At 33.0% G+C, this 24,274-nt stretch overlaps 5 protein-coding genes and 1 non-coding gene across 15 annotated transcripts; 3 read left to right on the forward strand and 3 right to left on the reverse strand.

Annotated features, from left to right (window-relative positions):
• The first annotated feature begins 826 nt into the window (after window positions 1-826).
• LOC105840610 lies at window positions 827-6,103 on the forward strand. The gene is made up of 4 exons (XM_028189491.2): window positions 827-1,192; window positions 3,655-4,056; window positions 4,811-4,993; window positions 5,566-6,103. The coding sequence occupies exons 1-4, from the start codon at window positions 827-829 to the stop codon at window positions 5,920-5,922; spliced, it is 1,308 nt and encodes a 435-aa protein (XP_028045292.1). The 3' UTR covers window positions 5,923-6,103.
• Window positions 6,104-7,425: 1,322 nt separating this feature from the next.
• Window positions 7,426-9,337, forward strand: LOC105840611. Of its 5 annotated transcripts, XM_036286015.1 has the most exons (4): window positions 7,428-7,682; window positions 7,759-7,897; window positions 8,632-8,878; window positions 9,207-9,337. In XM_036286015.1, exons 3-4 carry the CDS (start codon window positions 8,651-8,653, stop codon window positions 9,285-9,287), a joined length of 309 nt encoding a protein of 102 aa, XP_036141908.1. In that variant the 5' UTR covers window positions 7,428-7,682; window positions 7,759-7,897; window positions 8,632-8,650; the 3' UTR covers window positions 9,288-9,337. The 5 variants fall into 5 exon arrangements, with proteins under 5 accessions (XP_012543046.1, XP_036141907.1, XP_036141908.1 ...); XM_012687592.3 differs by lacking the exon at window positions 7,759-7,897 and having other exon boundaries at window positions 7,426-7,682; XM_036286014.1 differs by lacking the exon at window positions 7,759-7,897 and having other exon boundaries at window positions 7,427-7,673.
• Window positions 9,338-10,410: 1,073 nt separating this feature from the next.
• LOC114254012 lies at window positions 10,411-10,529 on the reverse strand. Its single transcript, XR_003625446.2, has one exon. It is a non-coding gene; the product is annotated as a 5S ribosomal RNA (ribosomal RNA).
• Window positions 10,530-11,701: 1,172 nt separating this feature from the next.
• On the forward strand, window positions 11,702-17,039 carry LOC105833479 (UV radiation resistance-associated protein). Of its 3 annotated transcripts, none has more exons than XM_012675248.3 (9): window positions 11,702-12,415; window positions 12,507-12,711; window positions 13,028-13,615; window positions 13,690-13,862; window positions 13,952-14,178; window positions 14,251-14,421; window positions 14,579-15,544; window positions 15,632-15,683; window positions 15,779-17,039. In XM_012675248.3, exons 1-9 carry the CDS (start codon window positions 12,311-12,313, stop codon window positions 15,971-15,973), a joined length of 2,682 nt encoding a protein of 893 aa, XP_012530702.2. In that variant the 5' UTR covers window positions 11,702-12,310; the 3' UTR covers window positions 15,974-17,039. The 3 variants fall into 3 exon arrangements, with proteins under 3 accessions (XP_012530702.2, XP_012530701.2, XP_012530703.2); XM_012675247.3 differs by having other exon boundaries at window positions 11,703-12,415; window positions 15,632-15,701; XM_012675249.3 differs by lacking the exon at window positions 11,702-12,415 and having other exon boundaries at window positions 12,590-12,727; window positions 15,632-15,701.
• Window positions 17,040-17,365: 326 nt separating this feature from the next.
• Window positions 17,366-19,255, reverse strand: LOC105833477. The gene is made up of 4 exons (XM_036285695.1): window positions 18,530-19,255; window positions 18,267-18,421; window positions 17,971-18,156; window positions 17,366-17,619 (listed from the first exon to the last, which is right to left on the reverse strand). Exons 1-4 carry the CDS (start codon window positions 18,709-18,711, stop codon window positions 17,447-17,449), a joined length of 696 nt encoding a protein of 231 aa, XP_036141588.1. The 5' UTR covers window positions 18,712-19,255; the 3' UTR covers window positions 17,366-17,446.
• Window positions 19,256-19,395: 140 nt separating this feature from the next.
• On the reverse strand, window positions 19,396-22,206 carry LOC105833481. Of its 4 annotated transcripts, none has more exons than XM_012675256.3 (5): window positions 21,280-22,206; window positions 21,065-21,192; window positions 20,283-20,528; window positions 19,999-20,119; window positions 19,396-19,880 (listed from the first exon to the last, which is right to left on the reverse strand). In XM_012675256.3, the coding sequence occupies exons 2-5, from the start codon at window positions 21,068-21,070 to the stop codon at window positions 19,507-19,509; spliced, it is 747 nt and encodes a 248-aa protein (XP_012530710.1). In that variant the 5' UTR covers window positions 21,071-21,192; window positions 21,280-22,206; the 3' UTR covers window positions 19,396-19,506. The 4 variants fall into 4 exon arrangements, with proteins under 4 accessions (XP_012530710.1, XP_012530704.1, XP_012530709.1 ...); XM_012675250.3 differs by having other exon boundaries at window positions 20,283-20,653; window positions 20,737-21,192; XM_012675255.3 differs by having other exon boundaries at window positions 19,396-19,877; window positions 20,283-21,192.
• Between the last annotated feature and the right edge of the window lie 2,068 nt (window positions 22,207-24,274).

Below are 24,274 nucleotides of genomic sequence, written 5' to 3' on the forward strand. Positions count from 1 at the left end.
CGATATCGAATTTGCGAACTTGAATTGGCATACGGAGACAGACCGACCTAATTTTGACCGGATTTGGTGGTCCTTGCATCGTTGGAAGGGGCATCGGCGTGATTATTTTCGCTGGAAGGGGCGGCTGTATGGGCCTACTGTGTGTCCATATAAACAAGCTGAAATGCCATATTCAGACAACAGTCTTACAACCCTTCGTTACTTCATGCATCATTAGCCCGGTGTGTTTTTGAAAGTGTGTGAAGATCTCTCACAGCATTCTCTTACAGGTGATAATTTTTAAAGAAAAATATTGCCTTCAAATATTAAAGTAATAGATAAATTCATTAATTTATCAATTTATGCTCGTTTTTTATAAACAAGTATGTGCATGGTTATTCATATTCAAATTGATTAATCACTATGTGTCTTTTATTAGAATATGATGTACAGTGAAATTTTCCATATGCACGCATGAAGAAAGAAATCTTTTATTAGAAGTTTTCTATTATAGCAAATAATAAGTATACTAAGCTTTCTGTTAGAATGCTAAGTAGGTATATTATTACGTGAAATTATTTTAAAAACCGCAATTGAAATTGTGTGTTGCGACAAAAGAATGATTTACAATTTAGGAATCGATTCCTTCTAACTATTGTAAATCGTTTTTATTGTTAAGTAACGAATTGCTTAAATGATTGTCGATGCCTCCCTAAAATTTAATTTGATTTACTGATGATATAACTACGATTAACGTTATCGCAATTGTTTTGACAACATGATTGAGATTAGTCTCATGTCGATTATTTAAAATTGAATTTTATATATCGCAACATTTTACTTCAGAATGCAGTTGTTCGTGATAACGACAGCGTTGCTGCACATCGGTTTGTGCGACCATGTGGCTATCAGGATGCCGTACTTGAACCCGGCGGGGGTGACCTATGTGAACGACTTTCAGGAAACACCTCTTGCGTACGCTTCTGCTACACCGTTACAGCCGATCGCGGCTCATCTTCCTGTGGCCGCAAACATTGAAACGCATCACGTTGGATATGCAGCCGCCCAGGTGCCCGCAGTAGCCGCGGTGCCTTTCGTCAAGCATGTGCCAACATTGTCACAAGTACCGGTCACTACGATAGAAGATCAACATGGTTTACTACAGAAGGAGGTTGACGTAGTAAAGCCTGCGGTTAGCACTCGGAAGGTCGAGGTATTTTTTTAATGTTATGATTGAAAATTAAAAAAATTTAAAAACCGATAAAAACATTTTAATGATGATGCTAACAGTAATCCGGATATAACACGATATACCCTAGTAGCAAAAAACATTGGCGCAATATTGAGAAGTAAAGTAAAGACAATATTTTCAATATTGGTCCAATATTGTAAAGTGTACGCTTCATCTTATTTAGCCAATTTGTCTAAGCAGCAATATTGGTTCAATATTGGTTTATCATCGGGCCAATAATAAACTAATCAATTTTTCATATCGGACATTAATTGTATTCTAATTTGGAGCTAATATTTTATGACCAATATTGGCGTTACATTGGGAAACATTGGAAAAACATTGACCAATTCATTCCCAATATAATCAATATTTAGCCAATATTAGCCAATATATTGTCAATGTATTTTGCTACTAGGGTAAGAATGCTTAAATTTTTATTTATGCTGTAATGGTTTTTACAAAAATTTAAACATTTAAGAATTTAAGGGTGTATCGGACATACAATCTTAGACAAAAGTGCATGAAATTTGAAATATTTAAATATCTATGCCTAACGTATAATAAATTTAGATGTAAGAAACTTGAACATTAGTTGGAGTCTTATTTTTACTCTTACAAAGGTATTTTTTACGTATTTGCGATTTTTTTTACTTATAAGTTTAAACTTTTGACAGTAAAAATGCACAATTATCTTAAGTTATATTTTATTTTTTTAAAACGGTGTAGTGAAGACAATTGAAACTTGGCAGATATTTTCATCTATTCGTATACTAGATGTACAAAAAAATTCAAAACATTGGTACTATTTCTCTTATATTTTTTTAGCTGTTTCATCCGTCGAGATCGTTCTTTTCCATAAGATAAAAAAGGATACCATGTAAAATCAGTAAAAATTAAAATAGTTATAACTCAGAAATCGTTTAGTGAATGCGTTTTCAATTTTTTGCAGTACATTAGGGAAACTAAAAGAACAATTTCACAAATTTTTAGCAACTTTGTACCATTTTGAACTTCAGTCCGATACATCCTTAATTTTTGACATCTATAGCAATTTTAAAGATTGTTATAGTTACAATAATTAAATTTAAAATTAATGATTTTCAAATTTAGACTTATAATACAATACATTATATTTACATTACATTTTACAATGAAAATGACGCTAAAATTTTTCTACGTGCATTCCTATCCGGGTAATTTTTTATAAAATTAATTTCAAGTCTTTTTTTTGTATGCTATATTATATATTTCTATCTATTTGTAATTTGAGTCTTTTTTTGTCCACCTTAAGTTTCTCTTTATTGTTCTAAGCTTTTATTACAATCTAAAAAAATCTAGAGTTGTTTTTTAATATTTATTATATTAAATTTTTATTATAAATTTAAGGAATTAGGCTACTCTAGCGGCGGAAAAAATAAGCATACTTTGGGAATTTTTTTTAGCGGAACAATGAAATAAATTAAAATTCTGAAAAAGGTCCTTTATTATACAACTAATAAACTGTAAAAATTATTTTTTTTAAAGCGATACAAAACAAAATGACAGCTGTACAGCTTTTCTTCGATGAAGCCTTTTTTTTAAGGGTGGGCGACCGAATCAACGGTATCTGCGATTTTTAAGTTAGAATGAGAAACAAATTTTTTTTCAACTATATATGAGACTAGCTATAGAAGTACGTGGGATTTTTTTGATATATCGATTTTTGCAAGAATGGCGCATTAAAAAAAAAAAGTTCAAAATTTCCCCCCAAAATCGCCAGAAAATTATTTATAACAAAAAAACTATGCAATATAATAAAAAAATCCTACGTACTTCTGTAAAGAATGTAATTTTGAATATACAGTTAAAATTTCAAGACAATCGGTGAAGATTTGTTCGAGTTATGGGTCCGGCCAACTTGAAAAATGTAGTTTCGAGAAAAACACGTTTAAAGTTTTCAGTACTGAAAAATCATAGATAAATTTTATATACCTTTAATCGGCGATATCTGCACCATATAATAACACGAAAGCCTAACATGAAAGCCTCTTCAGGTAGCAAATGCCTTCACGATCCCTTGCCGTTTATTTGCTCCAAACCTAAATTACAGCGCGACGTAGTGATCATAAAAGGCGCTCGCAGCAAGAGGGACTGCGCCAAAATTCAAAATTCGAGTACTTAAGTATTTTTCCCACCCATAATCTTTTGGTACATTATTTTTAAGGTATTAAAGCATCTTTTAAGCAAAAAAAAAAATCAATTTTTTCAAAATTCTAGAGTGGCCTAACCCCTTAATTTATATGTTAATTTTTTTATTTAAAGGAAAAATTTGAGTGATATTTTTGTGCTTGTACTAAGAAAGACCCAGATTGCAGACGATTAATATACGATTTATTTTTCTGGAATGTACACTTAATATTTTCCACATATGTACGTATCTGTATACAATAATTGTGTGTTAGGTACGTCGTCCAGCGATTCAAAAACAATTCTACGACATTGAAGAACGAGTAATTGTTCGTCCAGCTGGATCAGCCGTAGTCGAGCTTGACGAGCCGACGTCCAAAGTACAGAAGGGACCAGCCGTGATCCAATCTCTGACTAACAATCTGGAGTATCTGGCTTATCCTCAAGTTTCTAGTATCTACGCTCATGCCGGTGCCATCGCTGATGCACCAGCCGCACCAGCTGCCATCCCCGTCATCTCCCATGCACCGGTTATTCACGCGACGCCGTCACCTCTGTTGCTCCCTTCGTCCTCACCTGCACCGATCACTTCCGAGTCTAACAGCTTGGAGGACGAAGCTATTGTAGTTGAAAATCCCAACTTTCGTAAGGCTGTCAATCAGGCGCGCCTTTCTCAGGTAAGCGGCATTACGCATTGACGATCTTTATCTCGAATAACTCCGAAATATATATCAAAGAGATTAATTTTTTCTGCCTAACGTATCATAGTAATACATAAATTTGTTACATGGGAAAAAATATACGAATAATCTTTCGTGAAAATAATAGAGAAGAGAAGGCGGATATGAACTAGATGTTGAGGAATTTATAATATTCCGTATACTTTGTGTTGAATTTTGAGGATAACCGTCTAAATTACTTCTTTACATACGGTTTAGATGTTGTAACATGGCCACTAGTCAAAAATGTTTAAATTTTGAAAATATTTACTGATAGTGTTTCATATCTTCTTAAGCTGCAATTTTTTTCTTCTTCAGTAAATTGTTAATTATATTTGTTATGTATATTCAAATACTTCTGCTTAAAACATGATTGGCAGAACTTTATGGGTACCGACAAGAATTATGACATAACTACATAAATATTTACTGAATTATTTAAATAATAAAACAAAATTGTGGTTTATAATCCTTTTTTCTCTTCTATTTTAAAATGCGCGTATGTTACTTCATTCGTATATTAAATATTTTCTACAGTAAAGCTGAAAATGTGTGCACGAATGAAACAGAGACTGAAATATTTTAATCTTATAGAAATTTCAATTATCTTTCTATAGAAAGGGTCGGAAAAGGTTTTTTGTTTGTAAAAGAGTTAAATTTGCAATTATTCCGCAAAACGTATTCCATTCTTGCGACATCTTTTCTTTTACAGGTTTACACTTCTAAGCCTCGTGTGATCGCTAAATCGAATGGCACACCCGTGGATGTCGCACAATTTATTGCTCACGATCTTTCGCCAGCTGTGATACCTAGTCAAAAGCTCAGTGCCGAGAATAATAAAATCAATCAAAATAGATTGATTGAGCTTCTAACTGCTCGTGGCGGTGTCGTTGAAGTACGTATGTGAGGAAATTCTTGCTTGTTCTCTCTCTCTCTCTCTCTCTCTCTCTCTCTCTCTCTCTCTCTCTCAAAGGCTAGTTCCCTTCAACAAAATTTAACATAACAAAGAGCGTAAAATATTCTATAATACATTTATTAATTTATTCACAATCATACTAGAACAATAACTATTTACAAATTTTTTATATTTTATAAATAAGCGATAAAGTATTTTCAAAAATATTTTTTATTAATTCTGATTTAATACTAAAGATTATTTTTTTAAATCTAATTAGCGGAAGATGTTCAGGTTTCAGTTAATTATTGATTGATCAATTTTCTTAGTATTAAATTATTTAGGTTATTTATAATTTCTTTGCAAAATTCTTTGTAGACCTAGTGGTACAAGTTAATTTCATTACATCTCTTTCTAGTTTATTCCAGTCTTTTTAATATTAATATGATACACATGATAAAATATTTATTATGTTGTAATGTAGTAATATACAGCGTTCTGTAAATTCTATCTCTTTTCAATCACATTCCTATAAATGTTTATATGATAAAAATACAAAACATAACTTTCAGTTGGGTTTTGCTCGCGACGATACAACTGGAACACTAATTGGAGATGCCGGGCACGTGCGGGCACGTGTTCTCTCCGCGACGCCGACTCCGGAACACGCGGAGCCATCCGGAGAACGTGTTTCCACACGTCGTATTGTTGTCAGCAGACCAATCGAAACTTTCCTAGAATACGATATCGTGGAGCCCGCCACAAAGATTGAAAAAGTTTCCGTGCAACAACCTACCTTGATTAAGACCGCTCGTGTAGATCACGTGCAAGTGCATGGATCCATACCGATTGTTGGAAAAGCCCTTACGCCCGCAGTGGCTCACGCAGCAGTTCCAGTTTATCAAAAAACCATTTCTCCGGCATTCTAATGTATTTTCATGCAATGGAAAAATTTACTTTGATTTGTAAAAAATTTTTATTACAATGATTTTGTGATATTTTTTGCGAAAAAAAAGAAAAAGATACAAAAAATAAGTCTCGAAGCTCTTTCTAGAGTAATAAGAAGTTACATTTATTAATTAAATAAACAAATATTTTCTACTAATTCTTTATTTATCTAAAAATAAACATTTTTAAGTCCTAAAGTATATTATAATGTTTAATTGAGATTTAATTAAAAATGTATAATGCGTAGGAAGTACATAATTAAAAGATATATCCTTTTTATTGCAAGTAACTTGTTATATAATAATATTTTGTGTGATCGAAGATTGATAATATTTTTCTAGTATAAGCAATAAAAATTGTGTGAAGGAGTAACAATAAACGTTTATATATTTTATATATATATATATATATATATAGTTACGCTCGCAATAATATATATATATATATGTATATATTTTAAAATATATTATTCTTTCCTCTCTTTCCTCCTTTGTCGTCTTTTTATCACTTTTATTAATACTAATTTCTACTAACTCTGTGTATCTTTTTGAAAATAAACATATCCTCAGGATTATTTTAATTATTGAATATTAAATCAATTTTGATGAAAAAGTATGTTTAAGTTTAAAATTATAATGTTTAATTATTGTTTAATGAATTAAATGAATTAAAAGTGTACAATGCAATTAATGTCTGTTTATTTGTCTTAATTCATATGCTGCACACGCGTAACCCAACAGCAGAAGATGTTTCAAATGCAATGTAATGATTATTATCACAAGTAATTTAAAATTTTATATTTTAACCTATCAGATCCTACAGATTAATTGCAGACGATGATAGTATTAGCAACTTCCTGAAACCTTCCCGACAAGGGTAACCAGTGTGCCGCAGGTTGTTTATAAAAAGGTAAGGCCATAACATTGACCTCAATAATATGAGCGGTTCCATTCTCTCATCTGTATCGATCGATGTATGAAATTCACTTCGATTTTATTCGTTGAAAGAAATTTTGTGATAGTATATACATATATTAATTAAATTAAATTATAAATTTTACAAAATGTGTAAACTTTTATCAGCGTAACACATAAAATTGATTTAAAAAATCTTTATTTATTTGTAATATCGCGCAAATATATCTTTAAAATATATTTAATCACAAAATGAATTATAGAATAATGAATTTTTGTCGCGCATTAGATTCACATTTTAATGTTAAATTTATTAAATATTTTAATTAAAATTGACACGCAAGCCTAAACAAATAATACTGTATGGCATACAGTATAATTTTCAATGTCTGTCATATTTTATATATGAACACTGATTATATATATATAAAATGTTATATAAGACGTTAAAAGACGTTTCCATAGATTAATGTTTATTGATTTCATTAAAATTTCCACATTATTGATTTATTTTTATATATTTATTTTTTAGGTGCTTATTAATAAATAATTTGAATGGAGAGGAGAGTTAAATGCTGGATTAGTGGACTATCATACCCGATAATTCGCAAGATAAAAAACTGGCACGAATAACCAGAACTGAATCCGGTTTCTGATTGCACTATAAGGTGTGATACGCATAATGCGCAAGCCGGAAAACAGTTTCAGTATTGGAAATGCTATTCGCATATGAACTCAATTGCGAGAGTGATAAAGTGATTTCCATTCGTAATTTAGGATCAAACTCCTTTTCAGGCACGACATTCGATATTCAAAATGTATACAGGGTAACATGGATTTAAATTATGCATGGACATTTCTTTGATAATTAATTATGACGTAACGTTAGTATTATATGTCTAGCACGACTGTCGCGTAAAATTAACACAATACAAAGCTACGATAGATATTGTATCTTGCGACATTTATCATTAAAGTAAGAGTTGAAAAGATCATCACCCTTGACTCAGTTAACGGGGGGGATTAGCAACCTTGTGTGAAGGTAAGTACGAAGGAAGGATTCAGCGAGGTCTTTGGGCTAATGAACGATCAAGGGATGTCGGATACGATTTTAACTTTGTACCGAGAACACACCAGTCACAGACGACGCGTATATATATTCTGTTGTCACGGATCTTATGCTCAGTTAGATACGCGCGAGGTATCGCTACTTCGTATTGCAAACGTTTATAATACCTGAAAGGTGAGTTGTAAGTTTACGAAATCTCGCGCGATTGGACGGCTTCCGTGATTCAGGTGCTCGTATTGCAAAGCAAGACGCGTTAAGAATGTAAATTATAAAATTTTATAAGAAAGTAATGTTACGATAAAAATTATAATTAAGCGGATAAATTAAATGATTTGTGCAGCATGTGTGTCTTAAAAATATCAAATCATTGTTTCAAAAACGTGAAAACAAAAACCAAATAAATTAAACTAAAAAGTTATAAACAGAGCTCAACAGACTGTAAAAAATTTGTTCACAAAAGAATTAAAGATATAATTTTATGCATATATATATATCAAACAGTGTTGTTATTTATAGTTTATTGATAGCCGCACTTAAATCTAATCTAATAATTGATCTCAACTTTTTGCATAATTTACCTTTCCTCTTTTCTTTCTCCTAACGTAATGCTGCAACAAGATTAGCTAGAAAAAAAACTTAGTGATTTTGCATAAGACTTTTAAATTAAATGTTTTTATATTTTGGACAAAAATTTCTCAATCTTTTAGGAAAGCATCAGAACATCAAATGTCGACCAACTATATTAATACTATCTTATTTATCATGGTGACTACTTGTGCAGCTACACCAATTCTCCTTTTAACTCCCGAAGAGACACTCGCCCATCCAGCTGTCGCAATTAATTCTGCAATGGAAGATAATTTGCCTAACGAATTACGAAATAATTTCTATAAAAACCCAAATATTGCTGCTGGTCTCGCTAAAGAATCCTGGTTCGTCGATAAGGAAATGCAGGTATATAATTTTTGTAATTTATATTTAAAACTATATATAATAAGCATTTTTTTAATATTTTATCATTAAGTTTTGGTTTTTTAAATAGAGGAATAAATATATAATGAGTTAGAACATTGCTGCATATTATGCGTTTTTTCAGAATATTATAAGTTTTATTAATTATTAAATATCGCAGTTTTTTAATATCTGTTTAAAAACTGTGATTTTAAATATCTATTATATTTTAAGAACTAAAGAAATAATTGCATTATTTAAGTAATTCATAAAGTTAATTAGTTAAGTATTAATTAATTCGAATTTTTAGACCATCCGTTTAACGTTACAGGTAATCGACCGAGACACAGACAAAATCCCGAGAGAAAAGATTTATAGTATGCTACATTACGCTGGACTCGTTCGCAGATAATTTATATTTATATATAAAATATGTTTATATCTTTTATATCTCTATACATATATGAAAATATAAGAAATATAATAAAAATAACTAAAATTTAAAAAAATAATTAGAAGAATTAATTTTGCATTGTTTTTTTAGAGAGAGAGAAGAGAGAAGAGAGAGAGAGAGAGAGAGAGAGAGAGAGAGAGAGAGAGAGAGAGAGAGAGAGAGAGAGAGAGAGAGAGAGAGAGAGAGAGAGAGAGAGAGAAAGAAGGGAGAGAAGGGGGAGAGATCATATAATTATATAAATACAAATGAATGACTTAAAGGGATCCCAAAATCGTTTATTCTACTGATATTTTGTGTTTTAGAGTTTTTAGACTGATCTTTTAATTGGCTTTATAAAATTATAAGTCTTTTACAAAATTGTTGTTACTTTACGACAATATTTGATTAATCAGGATTGGGCAGTAATTAATTAAAAAGTTGAAAGTTAATAATAAAGTTAAAAAGTTAAAGTTAAAAAGTTAAAGTTAAAAAATTAATTATTTTTAATTTAATTTAGTTAATTTTAAATGATTTAATTTTTAACTTTAACTAGTTTTTTAATGTATAAACTTTAATTTAACTTCTTTTCCTAAGTCAAAAGTTTTATCTGGACAAAAGAAAAAAATTATAAAATAAAATACATGCTGCATGAAAACAATATTTTTTTGTTATTTCATATAACATAATATACAGTATGTATACAGTAATAGAATTTTATTTATATATTGATATTTATATTATAATTAGATGTTCGTAATTTAATTTAATTTAAATACATTATGTGGCTTTTTAATTTAATTTAAATAAAACTTCTCGATTAAAATAAATTTTTACTCGAGCTATATCAGAGTATTATATGAGTCAATGCTATATCAGAATGTTATGTAGAACTCAGATATATGTATTTAGAGAAAAAATAATTACATGCAGTTGCACACACAATTAGTAGAACAAACTAAAATTTCATTAAATGTAATAGTATATATTTCCACATTATGGAGAAATAAATTAAATCAAATCAAATTTAAAACATCAAATAAATTTATCAATATTTAAGAAAAAAGATGTTAATAGCTGCTACAGTTTAAATTAGCAAAAATAATGTCAACGGCACATGGTGTTCCCAAGCGGTCACCCATCCAAGTACTAACCATGCTCAACGTTGCTTGACTTCAGTGATCGGACGAGAACTGGTATCTCAAACGTGATATGGCTGTTGACGAAAGAGGTGGTACCAATTTCTGTAGATATGGTCTGAAATAAAAATAGGGTAACGTAATAAATGCTATAAAAAGAATTCCATATAATATATTATACAAAATATTTAAAAAATAACTATTAATTGAAATTATTAAGTTAAATTAGAGGAAATAAATAGTAAACTATTTAATAAAATTTTTTATCTTGTATTGAGCTATATTAAAGATGAGTATTATATGAGTCACTACTTATCAGAATATTATGTAGAACTTAGATATATGTATACATATTTAGATACGCAATACCTGCGTTAGGAAAACAAACTAAAATTTCATTAAATGTAATAGTTATATATATTTCCACATTACAGAAAAATAAATCAAATTTAATTTTAAATATCAATTGAACTTTTTATATTAATATATTTTGAAAAAAACACGTACTTGTAGATCCAAGATATATAATTATATATATATAAATAATATTTTGTAACATTACCTACGTGATTCGTGGACATTGGCTAGCTAGTTCCATATACATAGTTTGTATACATAGAGGCGCTGGTAGACAGAAACATCTAGACTGCCTAGACAGCCTTTAATCAGAATGGCCCCATAAAAAAGGTTCCGCCATGTTTCATCGAAATCATGCGAAAGCGAGAAAAAGGTATATCTGAGCGAAAAAGAGATATATCCGAGTGAGAAAGAGATATGTTCTGTCTAATAGCAAATTTGGTTGCTTGTACTAATGCGCACTGAGTGTATATTAAGGCTTGTTTATAGTCAATTTTTATATTTAAGAATCATCTTAAATTCTTCTTAAAATACTTCTTAACTAGTAAAATGATCTGTACAACATCCATAGAATTATTTTTTTGGTTAAATAATTTTTGAACATATATTCTTAAATATAAGAATACTGATGTAAAGTATGTAAACAAGCCTTAGTGCGCACTCAGTGTGAGCGTGCTCTATCTTTTTTTCAATATTCACTGAGCAACAAAGATAGATTGATACTTTTAGCGCTAATAGCGTCTCCCCGAACCCAGCCTATGGATTCCGGCTTAAAAATACAAATAATTCAGATTTGAAAATTGGCGGGACCCGATCAAATATGACGGACCAATCAAAAGTGATATACACATGGCGCCACTCTGATTAAAGGCTCTCTAGAAACACCTAAAATGTGCAGGCATGACCGCGCGCGCTCTCAGGTTTCTCTCTGTCACTAGATCCAAGAAAGAAGAAGAGGAAAAATTTCGTCGCGTTCGAAATGCACAGTTGATCGGGCGTGAGAGAGATAATTTGGAGTTTATCGAGACGATACGATAATGCGATAGTTTTAGATTTTAGAGTATTTTGTTTGGGCCAAGCATCGTTGACCGTTGCTCGTTGCTCGTTGTCAGACCCGGCCGTCAGGTCAGTGGTGTCAGAGGACTGGAGGACAGTGGAGGAGGCTGCAGCGCGGAGGGAGCCCTGCGAGGAGCTGTCAGAACTTGTCAAATGTTATCACGCCCGTTCTGTGGGATGCGGATTGATGCTGATTGCACGTACGCGCGATCGAGTGACTGGAATCGTGACATTTGTGACATGAATGCGACGAGAAGTCTGTCTTCGATGCGTTTATCAATTGTTAAATGCAAATTCACTCGGTCGTGCGATACTCGCGAGAGATCGGCATAACCTGCGTGTCTCTGTTCGCGTATACGCGGTTATAATTATTGTTACCTGTTGTCTCGTACGTCGACGTAGCTCCGTCTTTTTTGACCGAATGATACTATCGTGGTACTATGAATTTGCACGATGGAGCTCTCCGAGTCGCGAGGTCTCGTTAAGGATTTAGATTTAACCCTTCAGCCGCGGATCGCTCCGCGATACAAAACTTGGCTGCCTCTTGCAACCCAACAGGTGAGCCATAAAATCAAAGTCAATATCGAGAAAAATATGATGTGACACGAAGACGTTTAATATGTATATGTTTGGCGTTGAAAATTTTCAGTTACGGCTCAGAGGCTTGGTACAGATAATAGGCCATAATCTGCAAGCCAGTGTAAATGGAGAGATATGCTGGTTCTACTACACATTGCATAGATCGAGTATGTCGTCCCCGTTGTACACGAGCGAGGCGATCGACAATGCCAGTCCGAAGTGGTCGAGTCTCGAGGTGCCGACTCTGCACGCCACAGGTTACTCAACAGCCAGTGGTGAGCGTTACTATCTGTTAGTACGATAAATGCTCTATATACATTTCTTGATTGACATAAGCGTGTACATTAATCTTTTGTCATTTGCATCTCAATGCGTTCTGTTTTAAGTGATTTTAATTTTTATTCAGCTTTCATAGCATGCTATGCATTGGAGATTGAGGATTGCAAATCAGAGATTAGAAATGATTTAATCGAAAGTATTGAAAGAAAAATAAATTTGATTAATTGAATAGATTCTAATCTTTAATTAAACAATCCTTGATCTTTAGTGTGTAGTCTGATATTTAGAGAAATAATTCCATCTTTTTGACAGAAATTATCCTGAGGGTTTGGAAGCGCTCGATGCCATGTGACAAGACGGCTGACGTGACCCTCTTCACATGGGGAATCTCATTTACGGGATTGGCGTACATCGGTCCTAAGCTGCCATCTAATCTAGAAGGAATTCTGAAGGAAAATTCCTTGATATTCCACTTTCACGGTGGATACTTTACTCCTTCATACTGCTTCACAACAGCTCCTGACTCGAAGCGCTACATTTACATGAGTATAAATATGTCCGAGGTAAAGAACAGCTATACCGTGAATAAGCTCAGCAGTTTAAGGAGCAAAATGCAGGCACTAAAGCAACAAATGGAATCGGTGCAAGCGCTCAGGGTGCGCATTGCCTCGGGCGATGACTTTCACACTCCTAAGTATCCGCAAACAACTTTAAGCAGACTATTGCAACCACGGAGGGTCAACAGGGAAAAGAAGTTGGAAATCATGAAAATACGTAAGGAGCTAGAGATGGCCAAATTTAGGACAAAATTGTTGGAACAGGAAAGAGCGCGAAAAATGGGAGAGATTCGTGTGCTGAATCAATCGCGCATTAATATTGTAAAAGAAAATCAGGATCATGGTTAGTACACGTGTATCTATATATTGTGTGTATTGTATAGATATTTTAGATAAAAAGGACTATTTATTTCACAGATTCTGATTTAATGGAAAGATATGAGGAGCTAAATAAGGACATAGAGAGATTAAATGAGTGGCGGCAAAATTACATAGATACGAGGGAAACATATTTGCAATTGAGCAGTCAACTTGCGCAGAGGCGCCGACAGCTAATCTCAGAACTGTGTTTAATATATCCTATTAGACAGGTATATCTTGACAAAAAATTTTACACATATATCTTTCACTGTGGAATGAATTCGAGTTGGCTAATATATATATATATATATTTTTTTAGGACATTAATGGAAAGTTTAGAATAAATGATGTTTATTTGCCGGACAGCGAGGAATTGGAACTGTCGAATGACACGCAAGTGGCTGTGGCATTAGGTTTCGTTGCACACACGACGCAGATGATTGCAAACTTTTTGAACATACCGACTAGATATCCTATCATACATTACGGCTCGCGCAGTAAAGTTATAGATCATATCACGGAAAGTTTACCTGACAATGACAGACAGTAAGAACTACCTCAATTTCTTTATCAGTAATGGATCCACGCATTGTGTTATCACTAACATGTTATTTTTAGATTTCCATTATTTGCTCGAAGCAAGGATAAATTACAATTCCACTATGCTGTATATCTATTAAATAAAAATATAGCACAACTTCGATGGTACTGCGGCCTTCCGACCACCGATTTAAGAGCGACATTGCCGAACCTCGCCACGCTAGTCAATATTAAGCCAAATCAGATACAGTACGTATACACAGTATGTTACATAGCACATTTGTCACTGACTACATCTTACATTATTATTATGTTATTTATATTTATTATATACTTATATCAAGAGATACGGTAGTGGCTCGCGCCAAGTGAACGCGTTTATTGTAACACGAGTTATTTTACATAGTTTGGACGACTCGAAACGCACATTTTCCACCTCGTCTTTGGACACTGAAAGTGGTAATGGTAAACAGAATCCACCACTGACGCCGCCATTGCAAAAAATAATTTTTGAGAAATGCCATCGTTCCTCTCGATCAATGAGTCAATTAAAGAATATAAAGTCGTCTCTTGGATCGTCTCTGGACCAGGGTTTGGACAAGCCTGTACAGTTGCCTATGTTGAGTAGTCAATCAAAGCGAATTTGTAAATCGGAAGAGAGTGCTATTGACAATAAAACCTTGGTATTGGCTAAGGATAGGTCGAGTATAAATAGTAGTAATGAGACATTAAATAGTGCCATTATGAACAATATTGATAATATAACTCTTAAGAATGAAGATGATTTTGTCGAGGTTAACGACAAGATCATTATTGAAAGTAACATCGAAATTATGATACCTACATCAGTTTCTAAAGCAAGAAATGTCGCGGACAGCCTAGAAAGTTCTGTGAATGCCCGAGATAGAAGTTCCAATTCTATAAGCAGCTGCGAAATGGCTCTCAGTAGTAGTCAAAATGATGTAGATGAAAGTTCGAATGGTAATCATGTTATCAAGAGAGAAAGAGTCGACGATAGTGTGTTTTTGGTTGATGATAATTTAAAAAATATTAAGGTTGCGGTAGACAGTGCGTTGAAAAATGGCGAATGCAGTAAAATACATAATTCCAAAAACAACGTTTCACAAAGTTATGACATGAATAATACGATCGTTAGCGAACAAAATAGTAGTGTTCTCGAACAAGACTTGCTTACGGAAACTGTTGCCTACAACAAAGAACGTTTTGTTAAATCATGTTCGTCCTTGGACGATGTGTGTACTTACGAAGAACCAGAACAGAAACAAAGAACAAATTCCATTTGTAGCTATTCGGAAGAATATACGAAAAATGCTACAACACGACAAAGAGAGAAATATAGCCCTGAATCCAGGTACGCAAATAGATATAATTGCATCTCTGTATATAAAAATTAAATACTTAAATATTTTACAAACATACACGATGATTTATTTTATAGAGAGAATAAATCAGATTACCTTCAACATACTGAGAAATGGCCTCAAGATATTGTAAGAAATAAACCATTGGTAACGTTTGGATGCTAATTAATACCTTTTACGCGAATATTTTTTAATGTATCTAAAAATATTCATTCTCTTTTTAGGTGGATACAAGATCAACTTTAAGTGCGTCAAAGCCAGAGTGTTGTTCGTATGACGAGGCAAAAGTGCAGTGTGACATTCAAACGTCAAGCGAGTACATAGATGTCATTAGGCGCAGCTCAGAGAATGTGTGTGCACGCACCGAAGCTTTAGCTAATAAGAAAACTAGTTTTAAAGTTATGAAACCGCGTCTTTAATATCTGCCTACATTGTGCCCTGATAGTACGTGTAAGTACCAAAGGAAATCAAGAAATATGTTCCGTTTCTATTTTATAATTATATATATGTTGTTGATACGATGAAAATTATGTAAATCTGATTTAAAGTTGATTTTTATCGTAAAATGTTACAAAAATATTTATTGCCTTCTATTTATTCGAAATAATATAAAATGTTTATAATAAATTACTGTATATCTTACAGTGCTCATACGAAAATAATTATGTATTTCATAACAAGTTTAAGCTAAATTATTCAAAGGCAAAGTTTTTAAAAGTCAGTTATACTATTACAATTACCTCATATTATTTTATGCATTCATTGGATAGCTTTTTTGGCTTTTATGCAAACAATTATCAAGAATTGTTATTAATGACACATTTTTTGGATATGCTACTATAATAATATATGTAAAAGTCAGCAAAACTTTATTTTAGAAAAGTACGTATTTTTGTGATAGAGAGATGTGAAGGTGTTATTAGTTATATTATTTTATGTATTCGTACACATTTATGGTGAAAGCTTTTGGCAGTTGGACAGTTAATCGTCAGTTGAGATTTTCTTGGTTGAGTAGTGAGATGTACATATGTATTGGTATACAGTTATTAAGTTACAATCCTATTTTTGTAATATACTCTACAAAATTTATATTGTTATTATTTCTATACGAAATTTTCATTAAACTGAGATAATGTAATATGCAGTTTGTATATACGTACGTACTACGTAGATATACATTTTTTCACTGTACTTAAAATTCACATAATTGACCAATGTTGAGTTCATGCTTATAATACAAGCAGTCGAATGCATTGATATATAGTTGATTCTATTTTTATTATTGGAAATGTATTACACCATACTCTCTGTAAATTTGTATACGAGGACCAAATCACATCATTGCTTAACAATCATGTAATTTTTCATTAGATAAAAGGAAAGAATTGTTCGCAAAGCAATTTCCTTGTGGAACTCGAGCGGACTATGGCAATGTGATACAATATGAAATAAAAAAAAAAAAATTATTTAGAGAAAAGCAAAAAATGAATTATCTCATTTGTATATTTTATTATATCCTGTTTTTCTTTCTTCCAATATTTTATATTTGATTTTTAAGTTTTTATTTATGAATATATACATTTTTATCTTTTATTTAACAAATGTGTCCTTTTATATTATATAATAGTTTATCGATACATATCAGTTACATTGATCTCATTCCAAGCCTCTTCTTTTCTTCAGTATACTTTATCGATCTGTTATTTATATTATATTATATTACAAAAATATAAAGAGGCTAATTTCATATTTATTCAGATATGAATAAATTGCAAGCTTTATTTTATATTTTTAAAAACTTTACACATTCTCCACAATTTGCAATTATTATTTTTTATTACAATATGTTATTAATAATTTTTATATATGCATGTGAATTGAATTATATATTTTTATATATTACTTTTAATGAGAGAATTGCAATTGTTAAATTTTCTCAACATCGGGAAAGGCGCCAAATATTGCTGCTGATTTTTCATATTAATTAAACCCACTTTGCTAATGGTATCCATATACTCGGAGCAGCCTGTAAATATCTCACTCCAGAAAGAACACATTTCTGGAACTACAAATAATTTGATTATTCATTATATGAATATATGAAACAAGAATATATTGTCTGGAATCTTTGAGCGATCTTTTTGCTTATGTACATTCGACAAAGGGTTGCTACCACCAGTCGCTGAACAATTATCAGTAAAACATTACTGTTCAAGAAAAATATTACAATAATATGATTTTAAAAATAAACGTCATAATAAACTGCAAATTAATTAAAATTACTTTTTAATTTTAATTTTCACACAGATTTGACTAAAGTTACCTTTTTATTTGAAAAACAATTGTATTAAGTTATTTTTATTTGTTCATTGACTGGTGCAGCCATCCTATGTATGGATACTTTCTATAGATTTACCCTTCTTATCGTTTAAGAGATTTATCGTTTTGCCAGGTCGAATTGTTAAGCCCTCCATAGCCGAGGTTCTAAATCTAACTGGATCTTTGTAAGCGTCTTTTAAATCGATAACTGTCGGTATAATGGGTAATCCAATCGGCGAATCTACCGCTGCCATTAATGGTCTGTATTGCGTGACGGGTAGACCTACGAAAATGATTTTATATCGCGGAAATAGATAAGACAATAGAGAAAGTAGCACAAATGTTTCTTCCAATTTCTCTCGTCGGTATTCGGATGGAGTACTAGGCACTCACCCCTCTTCTTATAATCCGTTTTGTAAATGCTTTTCATTGTCTCATCCGTGTCGCAACCGCTATCTAACATCGCTGACGTGAGATCCGTCATTTCACGCTTGACCTTAATTAGCTCGTCGCAAAGTCGACGTTCCTTATCCGCCAACTGTCGATACCTTTAATATGAAATGAGATCGACTCGATGTACACGCGATGACTACACGTGAATCCCGAGATTATTAAGAAAAAAAAAAAAAATCATTTGAGGGAAATCTCGAGCTTACCTGACTTTCCCAATTCCGAGGCCATGAACGTCGCATTTACAATCCTCTGGATCGGGTCTAAGAAGATACGGTCGAACATCGGTGGTATCCATCGGTGGTGAGGATGATTTCGAAGGTTTCGCATTGGGGCAGTTAAAGTCTCGATGCGTTAGACCAACAGAGATTTTCGGTGAATTCGACATTTTGCATTTACGATCTTACGCGAAGGTTCCTCTGGGATAATTTTCAGGACGAGTCGCAAAATCTACTAGGAATTTCAGAATATTTCGAAGCGGAGAGCGTTGTCTATTCGGGGCAAGACAGGGATAAATCCATGGGGTGGGATAAAGTGTCAGTGGTGGATAGGTTGCGACAGGTTAAATTTCCATATTTTTCGGAAAATCCAGGCGACCCATTCCTTCGCTATCACGATCGACGCGACGGTCGCTCTGTAGAGCGCATAATGAAGTATCGCGTTTAATGACGTAATTATAATGCGCGCGACGAACGATTCCGCTGGGCATAAATTCGTTTTTTCAATGTCGAGCATTTCGTGCAGGTAGAATTTTGATTGTAATTATGATAATTATTTTAGTTGAAGCTACAGTTGGATAATAAGTAATCTCGACGAACTCGATTAATTTAGCGGTCACACATTTCTGTACAAATAATCGCTGATATTTTTGACTGGACCGAAATACGATGACGACGTAAGCTGAAGTCTATACAATCGCGCGACGTCTTATTTTTTTTTATATATAAATGCAAATAAAATTTGAAAATCGATCCGCGCAACTTTCTCTCAAAAGTTTAAACATGTAAACTGTTTTGTATTTTTAACGTGAGTTTTCCGAAATGTTCGTGCCTTTTTAAAAAAGAAATATTAATTATTTTTACACGTTAATAAATTTTAATTTTCTACATTGTTTATTCACAAAATCGTATTTCATATATGTGTATATATAATTTGGCGGCTGGTCGCAAGTCCCTTGATACATTCAATTGGCTGTAACACTGTACTGATACTGAAACGGTACAGCTTTCTTCCTTGCGTGATGCAGTTTGGCTTTTGCAATCACGTGACCGATTCTACTGATGTTGTCCTGATACTCCGATTTCCATGGATGAATGGGTGTCATCTGCGGCCTCCCGACAGCTCTACATTTTATTTCATTTCGTTTTGATGCCGCCATTCGTTTGCGAACGCGTTCCCAAGCACCCGTATCTCCGTTACGCGTTGAGACGGGGAGACGACAACACGATGGACAATCAGTTTCCACGGTTATCTTTATTGGCACACCACATGGTACGTGTCGACCGTTCGCATCGACAACCGCCACGGCCAAGTCGCGTTGCGTTGTACGTGATGCTGCTGAAAAAAAATCGGAGCTTCTTCAAACGATGAAAAGTAAACATCGTTAACGATACACAGGTAAACATGTGATATCTACAATGTACTCTACGGTATTTAACACCGTATTTTTACTGACCAGGATCGCTGTAATCCATTTGATACGTTGTTTTCATGCGATCACCGTTCACCCGCGCAATCGTTTCCCTCGGAAGTGATCTCTCCAACATCTCGATCAAATCAGGACGGCCTTCCCTGAGCTTCAGACATTAAATTTAGAGAGTTTAATATTTTGTATTAAATTTATATTTTAATTATATTTAGTTTAATTTATTATGTTATTTTTTACACTACAAATTATGTAAAGGATCTTCTGTTTTAGGATTATAAGGGGCCAATAATTTGAAATATTTTCTTTCTCACGCAAATATGGGATGGCTGATCGAATGGCGGTACATCCGTTACAGGAGCCTGTTTGATCTTGGGATAAATCTTTGGCAACACGAGTTGTCCCGTAGGACCCATCTGACTCCAATCGAGAGTGCCATCGCGTTCCAATTTTTTATATGCTGGTTGCAAATCGGTACAAATGCAAGCTTTAATGACGATCGGTTTGGTGGGAGGTGGAGTACAACATGTAGACGATATGTAAGGCCAGGTATAGTCCTTCTGATAGGTTGAAACGTAGTGATTTAATTGATTCATGATTAATCTGTCGAATATTTCCGGAAGTGAAAGCTTTACGAAAATGCCTTAAGAGTTTCGGGCCATCGTCGTCGCGTGCTTCAGTCGATCTTTTTGGCATCGTCAACGATCAAATGTTGATTAAATATTGAAATATACGTATGCATAAAAATTTTTCTATTATCTTAATTACCTGTGACGTCCATATTTTGAAGTGATTTATTATTTTAAAGAATAATTTTTATTGTAATGTTAGTTTCAATTTTTTTATGCGTTATTTATCGTGCCATGGTGTATCTGTAGTTTACGATTAAATCTTCAATTGCAAATTTTCATATTTTTGAATAAAATGTCAGTTGGACGGTTTAACCCTGATGTGAATTGACAGTCGATTTGTCGAGAAGACGCTTTTCAAATTTTTACGTTTCTAATTTGAGAAATATGCAATCTTCTGACGTGGTAATTGCTCTACCATTTTTATTCTGTATTATTATTATTATGCTATTATAAATGCTACGTACATGCATGTAATTTGTATATTTTTTTATTGATGTATGAGAAAGTATTGTAAAGCTGTAGATTTTTACTTCATATTACCGCTAAACATTTTATCTTAATCGGTTTTCCAACTTGCTTACGAATCAAAAAACTGAAACAAAAAATTAAAATAAATAGTAACCTTTTTATCAGAAACTTTTATTGACTGTCTTTACAAAGGATACAAATTGATCTTTACTAGTGAATTTTATCTTCGCTATATGTAGTGCGACTTTAGTTGTTTTTGAGAATCCTGTCAATTTTAAAACATTGAATCTCATTGTAGATTTGTCACAATTCTTTCATACAAGTTTCTCTAGATTTGTTGAAGCCCTTGAAGAGAAGAATCCTTGGAAGATTTAGGAATCGACACGAAATCGCTCTTTTCAGATCTCAGCTTATTCAATGAAGGCTGTGCGATATTTCGGGGGGTGCTAACACTGAGCTTTATTACCCCTTAAGATCAAGATTATAGGTGATTCTCTGGAGGAGGCGATTCTCGAAATTTTAAATTTGAATACACTTTCTGCCATCTTAAGCTACCATACCCTTATAAAAGTGTAGTTATTACTTATTTTGAGTATTAAAAGTATAATAGCAGTACTTTTAATACTAAAAATAAGTATTAATTACCGACCAATTTAATACTGCCCAGTATTACATTTTTATAAGGATAAGATCTCGCGACACGGGACGAAGTGCGTTTATCCGTGTTTTGGATAAACTATATTACTATAATAATGGCGTGGCAGAGTGAAATTAAGAACGCCGTGCTCTCGGGAAAGCACGCGGGGCGGGCGAGAGGAGGGCTAGCGGTGTGGTCCGATTTAGTCAGTATAAATCATCTCCGCCTCGCCTTCTCTCGTCAACTGGCACGTTTTCGCGGCCGCGAGGAAAGGAAAGCTCGAAAGCTCGGGCTGTACCGATGGTCGCTCTAAAGATATCGCTGCGTCCACGTTACCAGGAATAGAACCGTGACGTCGTCATCTCGAACATCGACGAAACAAGACGCGACGACGAGAACCGTGTCGCGCGTGCGTGCGTACGTGCGTGCGTGCGTGCGTGCGTGCGTGCTACCAGCAGAATTTACTTTCGTGCTCGCGACAGATTCGGTCCTTCATAGATCGCACGTCATCGGCCGATTGTCTCTCAATCTCCAATTCACTATCCGAATACAATAGGTCCGTTCTTTTCCGGTTTTGCATCTTGTACACAGTTTATCTCTTCTCTTTTACCCTTCAAAGTGAAAAGAGTAAGAGGACAGGTAAACTGTGCAAGAAGTGTGTTTGACTGAAAAGAAGGTAGGAACGTGACGTACGATCAACAGCGAAAAGACAAATCTATATGCTTCTCAAAAAGTAAATATGATTTTACGAACTATTGTACACTATCGTATTTATTTATATTGCCAGGAAATTTCAACAAATTTCGGCTCCAAGACGGCCGTCATATGAAATTAGTTCATGTTGAATGTGTGATGAAACACACAATGAAGAACTTTCTTGTTCTTGTAGTCTAGTTGCTAAGATGAGATCGAGATTTGCATATCATTTGCTCTCGAATGGAAAAAAAGTTTGCTACGCAAGTTTAATAATTATACTGAGAAAAATGTCCAGTGGTTTTGATTGGAAATAACCGTTTTTAGTCTTTTTATAATCCGTGGGAAAGTACGCAAAAAAATTTTAGCATTACTTTAATTTAAAAACGTATAATGTATTGCGTTATAATTATACATTTAATTTTTAAAGTTATTAATACTAAATTTAATTTATGTAACATGTAGCAATCTTTAAAAAAATGATGCTAGAAATTTAACAAATGCTTGCATAATTGTGATATAACGGAGAGTCATCTTGGCACAATTATTGCTGAATATATTTCAAAAAATAATTTTGTAATTATTGTATAAATTATTGTAACAAAAGGGAAACATTATAGCAGAAATTATACAATTATTATTTAAGTATTCTTAAGCCAAATTTTATGATAAAATTTAAAGTAGCGTGTATAAGACAATATTATTTTAATATTATTTGTAAATATTTGTTAAATAATTAAATAGATTTATAAATCATAATCACAAAATTGCTTTGTAGCAAAAGATATAATTTCTGCCAATGCAATAATCATTGCGAAAGTTTCCTCTATCTGGAAAATAATTATAACTTTCTTCATTTACTTAATTTATAATTGCTTTCGGACTTTCTGATATACCATCAAATTAAGTTTAACATTTATCAAAATCTGCTTGGTAAACAATAAACTTGCATAGCGAACTATAGCTTTGTGAAGTTTTCGCGCGAATATTACTTTCAATAAAACTTTGATAGAGATTTGTCGAGAAGTATTTCGCGAGAAAGTAATGCTTAGAGTTTCGCAAATATGTGCATACGGTGCAGACACGTTTATGTGATGTATAATCAAGATAAAGGAACGATTAGTTCGATGAAAGATTAAAAGAGGAGCTAGACAGGTATGAAACAAAAAACTAGAGAGAGAAAGAGAAGCGGAAGCGCGATACGTTTTACCCCTTTTTTTGCTTTAATCGAAAACGTTGGTTTATTCGAAGCGAGGAAACGAGAAAATTCAAAAAAGTTACACGCGTTTCTCTGCGCCGCCGTTAAAAATTGCCAACACATGCGTCGTAAATTTTGGCCGGCAGCAAAATTATTATTCGCGTGATTTAGTGCAAGATAGTAATCGGGTCTGACTAAAAGCCATTACAGTGATTTATATGCCGCTCATCTCTTTCTTCTCGATTAGTCGTGAGATTCTCGGTATCGTTGAGACTCTCAGATGAGACAAAGAAAGAGAAAGCAAAGAGGATCTCTTTGACAAAGAGACTAGGCTGTCTGTCGCAGAAAAGTTGGTGCATTGAATTTTACGTTTAATATGTTAGTTAGAGACATTATTATCTGATGGTTGGGTCCAATTTTTTTCCAACTTTAAAGAATAAACATTTTTTGTGCCTTTGTGGATTTTTCATAATTAATGAGCTCTTACAATTACAAAAGTTTAATTGTTCTATAATCATCATCTTTGTTTCTTCCAATAGTAATGTCATTTAGTTTATAATTAATGTTTCGTAAAAGTTTTTAATATTTAAAGCGTGAGAGAAAAAAGAAAGAAAGTGAAAATAATTAACAAAATTTATTTCAAATTTTAACTTAATTTTATACTTAAAATGTATTAGA

The sequence above is a fragment of the Monomorium pharaonis genome, chromosome 4 (genome assembly GCF_013373865.1).
Source record: "Monomorium pharaonis isolate MP-MQ-018 chromosome 4, ASM1337386v2, whole genome shotgun sequence".
Classification (NCBI taxonomy): Eukaryota; Metazoa; Arthropoda; class Insecta; order Hymenoptera; family Formicidae; genus Monomorium; species Monomorium pharaonis.

What these genes read in the sequence shown, in the direction of transcription:
- LOC105840610 (XM_028189491.2), top strand. Translation starts at nt 827, where the DNA reads ATGCAGTTGTTCGTGATAACGACAGCGTTGCTGCACATCGGTTTGTGC. An exon ending in ATCAGGCGCGCCTTTCTCAG is followed by an intron (nt 4,057 to 4,810) that starts GTAAGCGGCATT and finishes TTTCTTTTACAG; the next exon opens with GTTTACACTTCTAAGCCTCG. An exon ending in CTCGTGGCGGTGTCGTTGAA is followed by an intron (nt 4,994 to 5,565) that starts GTACGTATGTGA and finishes CATAACTTTCAG; the next exon opens with TTGGGTTTTGCTCGCGACGA.
- LOC105840611 (XM_012687592.3), top strand. An exon ending in TCGTCGATAAGGAAATGCAG is followed by an intron (nt 8,879 to 9,206) that starts GTATATAATTTT and finishes TTAACGTTACAG; the next exon opens with GTAATCGACCGAGACACAGA.
- LOC105833479 (XM_012675247.3), top strand. Translation starts at nt 12,311, where the DNA reads ATGGAGCTCTCCGAGTCGCGAGGTCTCGTTAAGGATTTAGATTTAACC. An exon ending in AAAAGAAAATCAGGATCATG is followed by an intron (nt 13,616 to 13,689) that starts GTTAGTACACGT and finishes TTTATTTCACAG; the next exon opens with ATTCTGATTTAATGGAAAGA. An exon ending in TTGTAAGAAATAAACCATTG is followed by an intron (nt 15,702 to 15,778) that starts GTAACGTTTGGA and finishes TTCTCTTTTTAG; the next exon opens with GTGGATACAAGATCAACTTT.
- LOC105833477 (XM_036285695.1), bottom strand. Translation starts at nt 18,711, where the DNA reads ATGTCGAATTCACCGAAAATCTCTGTTGGTCTAACGCATCGAGACTTT. An exon ending in CTCGGAATTGGGAAAGTCAG is followed by an intron (nt 18,422 to 18,529) that starts GTAAGCTCGAGA and finishes TTCATATTAAAG; the next exon opens with GTATCGACAGTTGGCGGATA. An exon ending in TCTCTTAAACGATAAGAAGG is followed by an intron (nt 17,620 to 17,970) that starts GTAAATCTATAG and finishes AATTATTTGTAG; the next exon opens with TTCCAGAAATGTGTTCTTTC.
- LOC105833481 (XM_012675250.3), bottom strand. Translation starts at nt 20,564, where the DNA reads ATGAATCAATTAAATCACTACGTTTCAACCTATCAGAAGGACTATACC. An exon ending in ATCAGCCATCCCATATTTGC is followed by an intron (nt 20,120 to 20,282) that starts GTGAGAAAGAAA and finishes TAATGTCTGAAG; the next exon opens with CTCAGGGAAGGCCGTCCTGA. An exon ending in AATGGATTACAGCGATCCTG is followed by an intron (nt 19,881 to 19,998) that starts GTCAGTAAAAAT and finishes ATTTTTTTTCAG; the next exon opens with CAGCATCACGTACAACGCAA.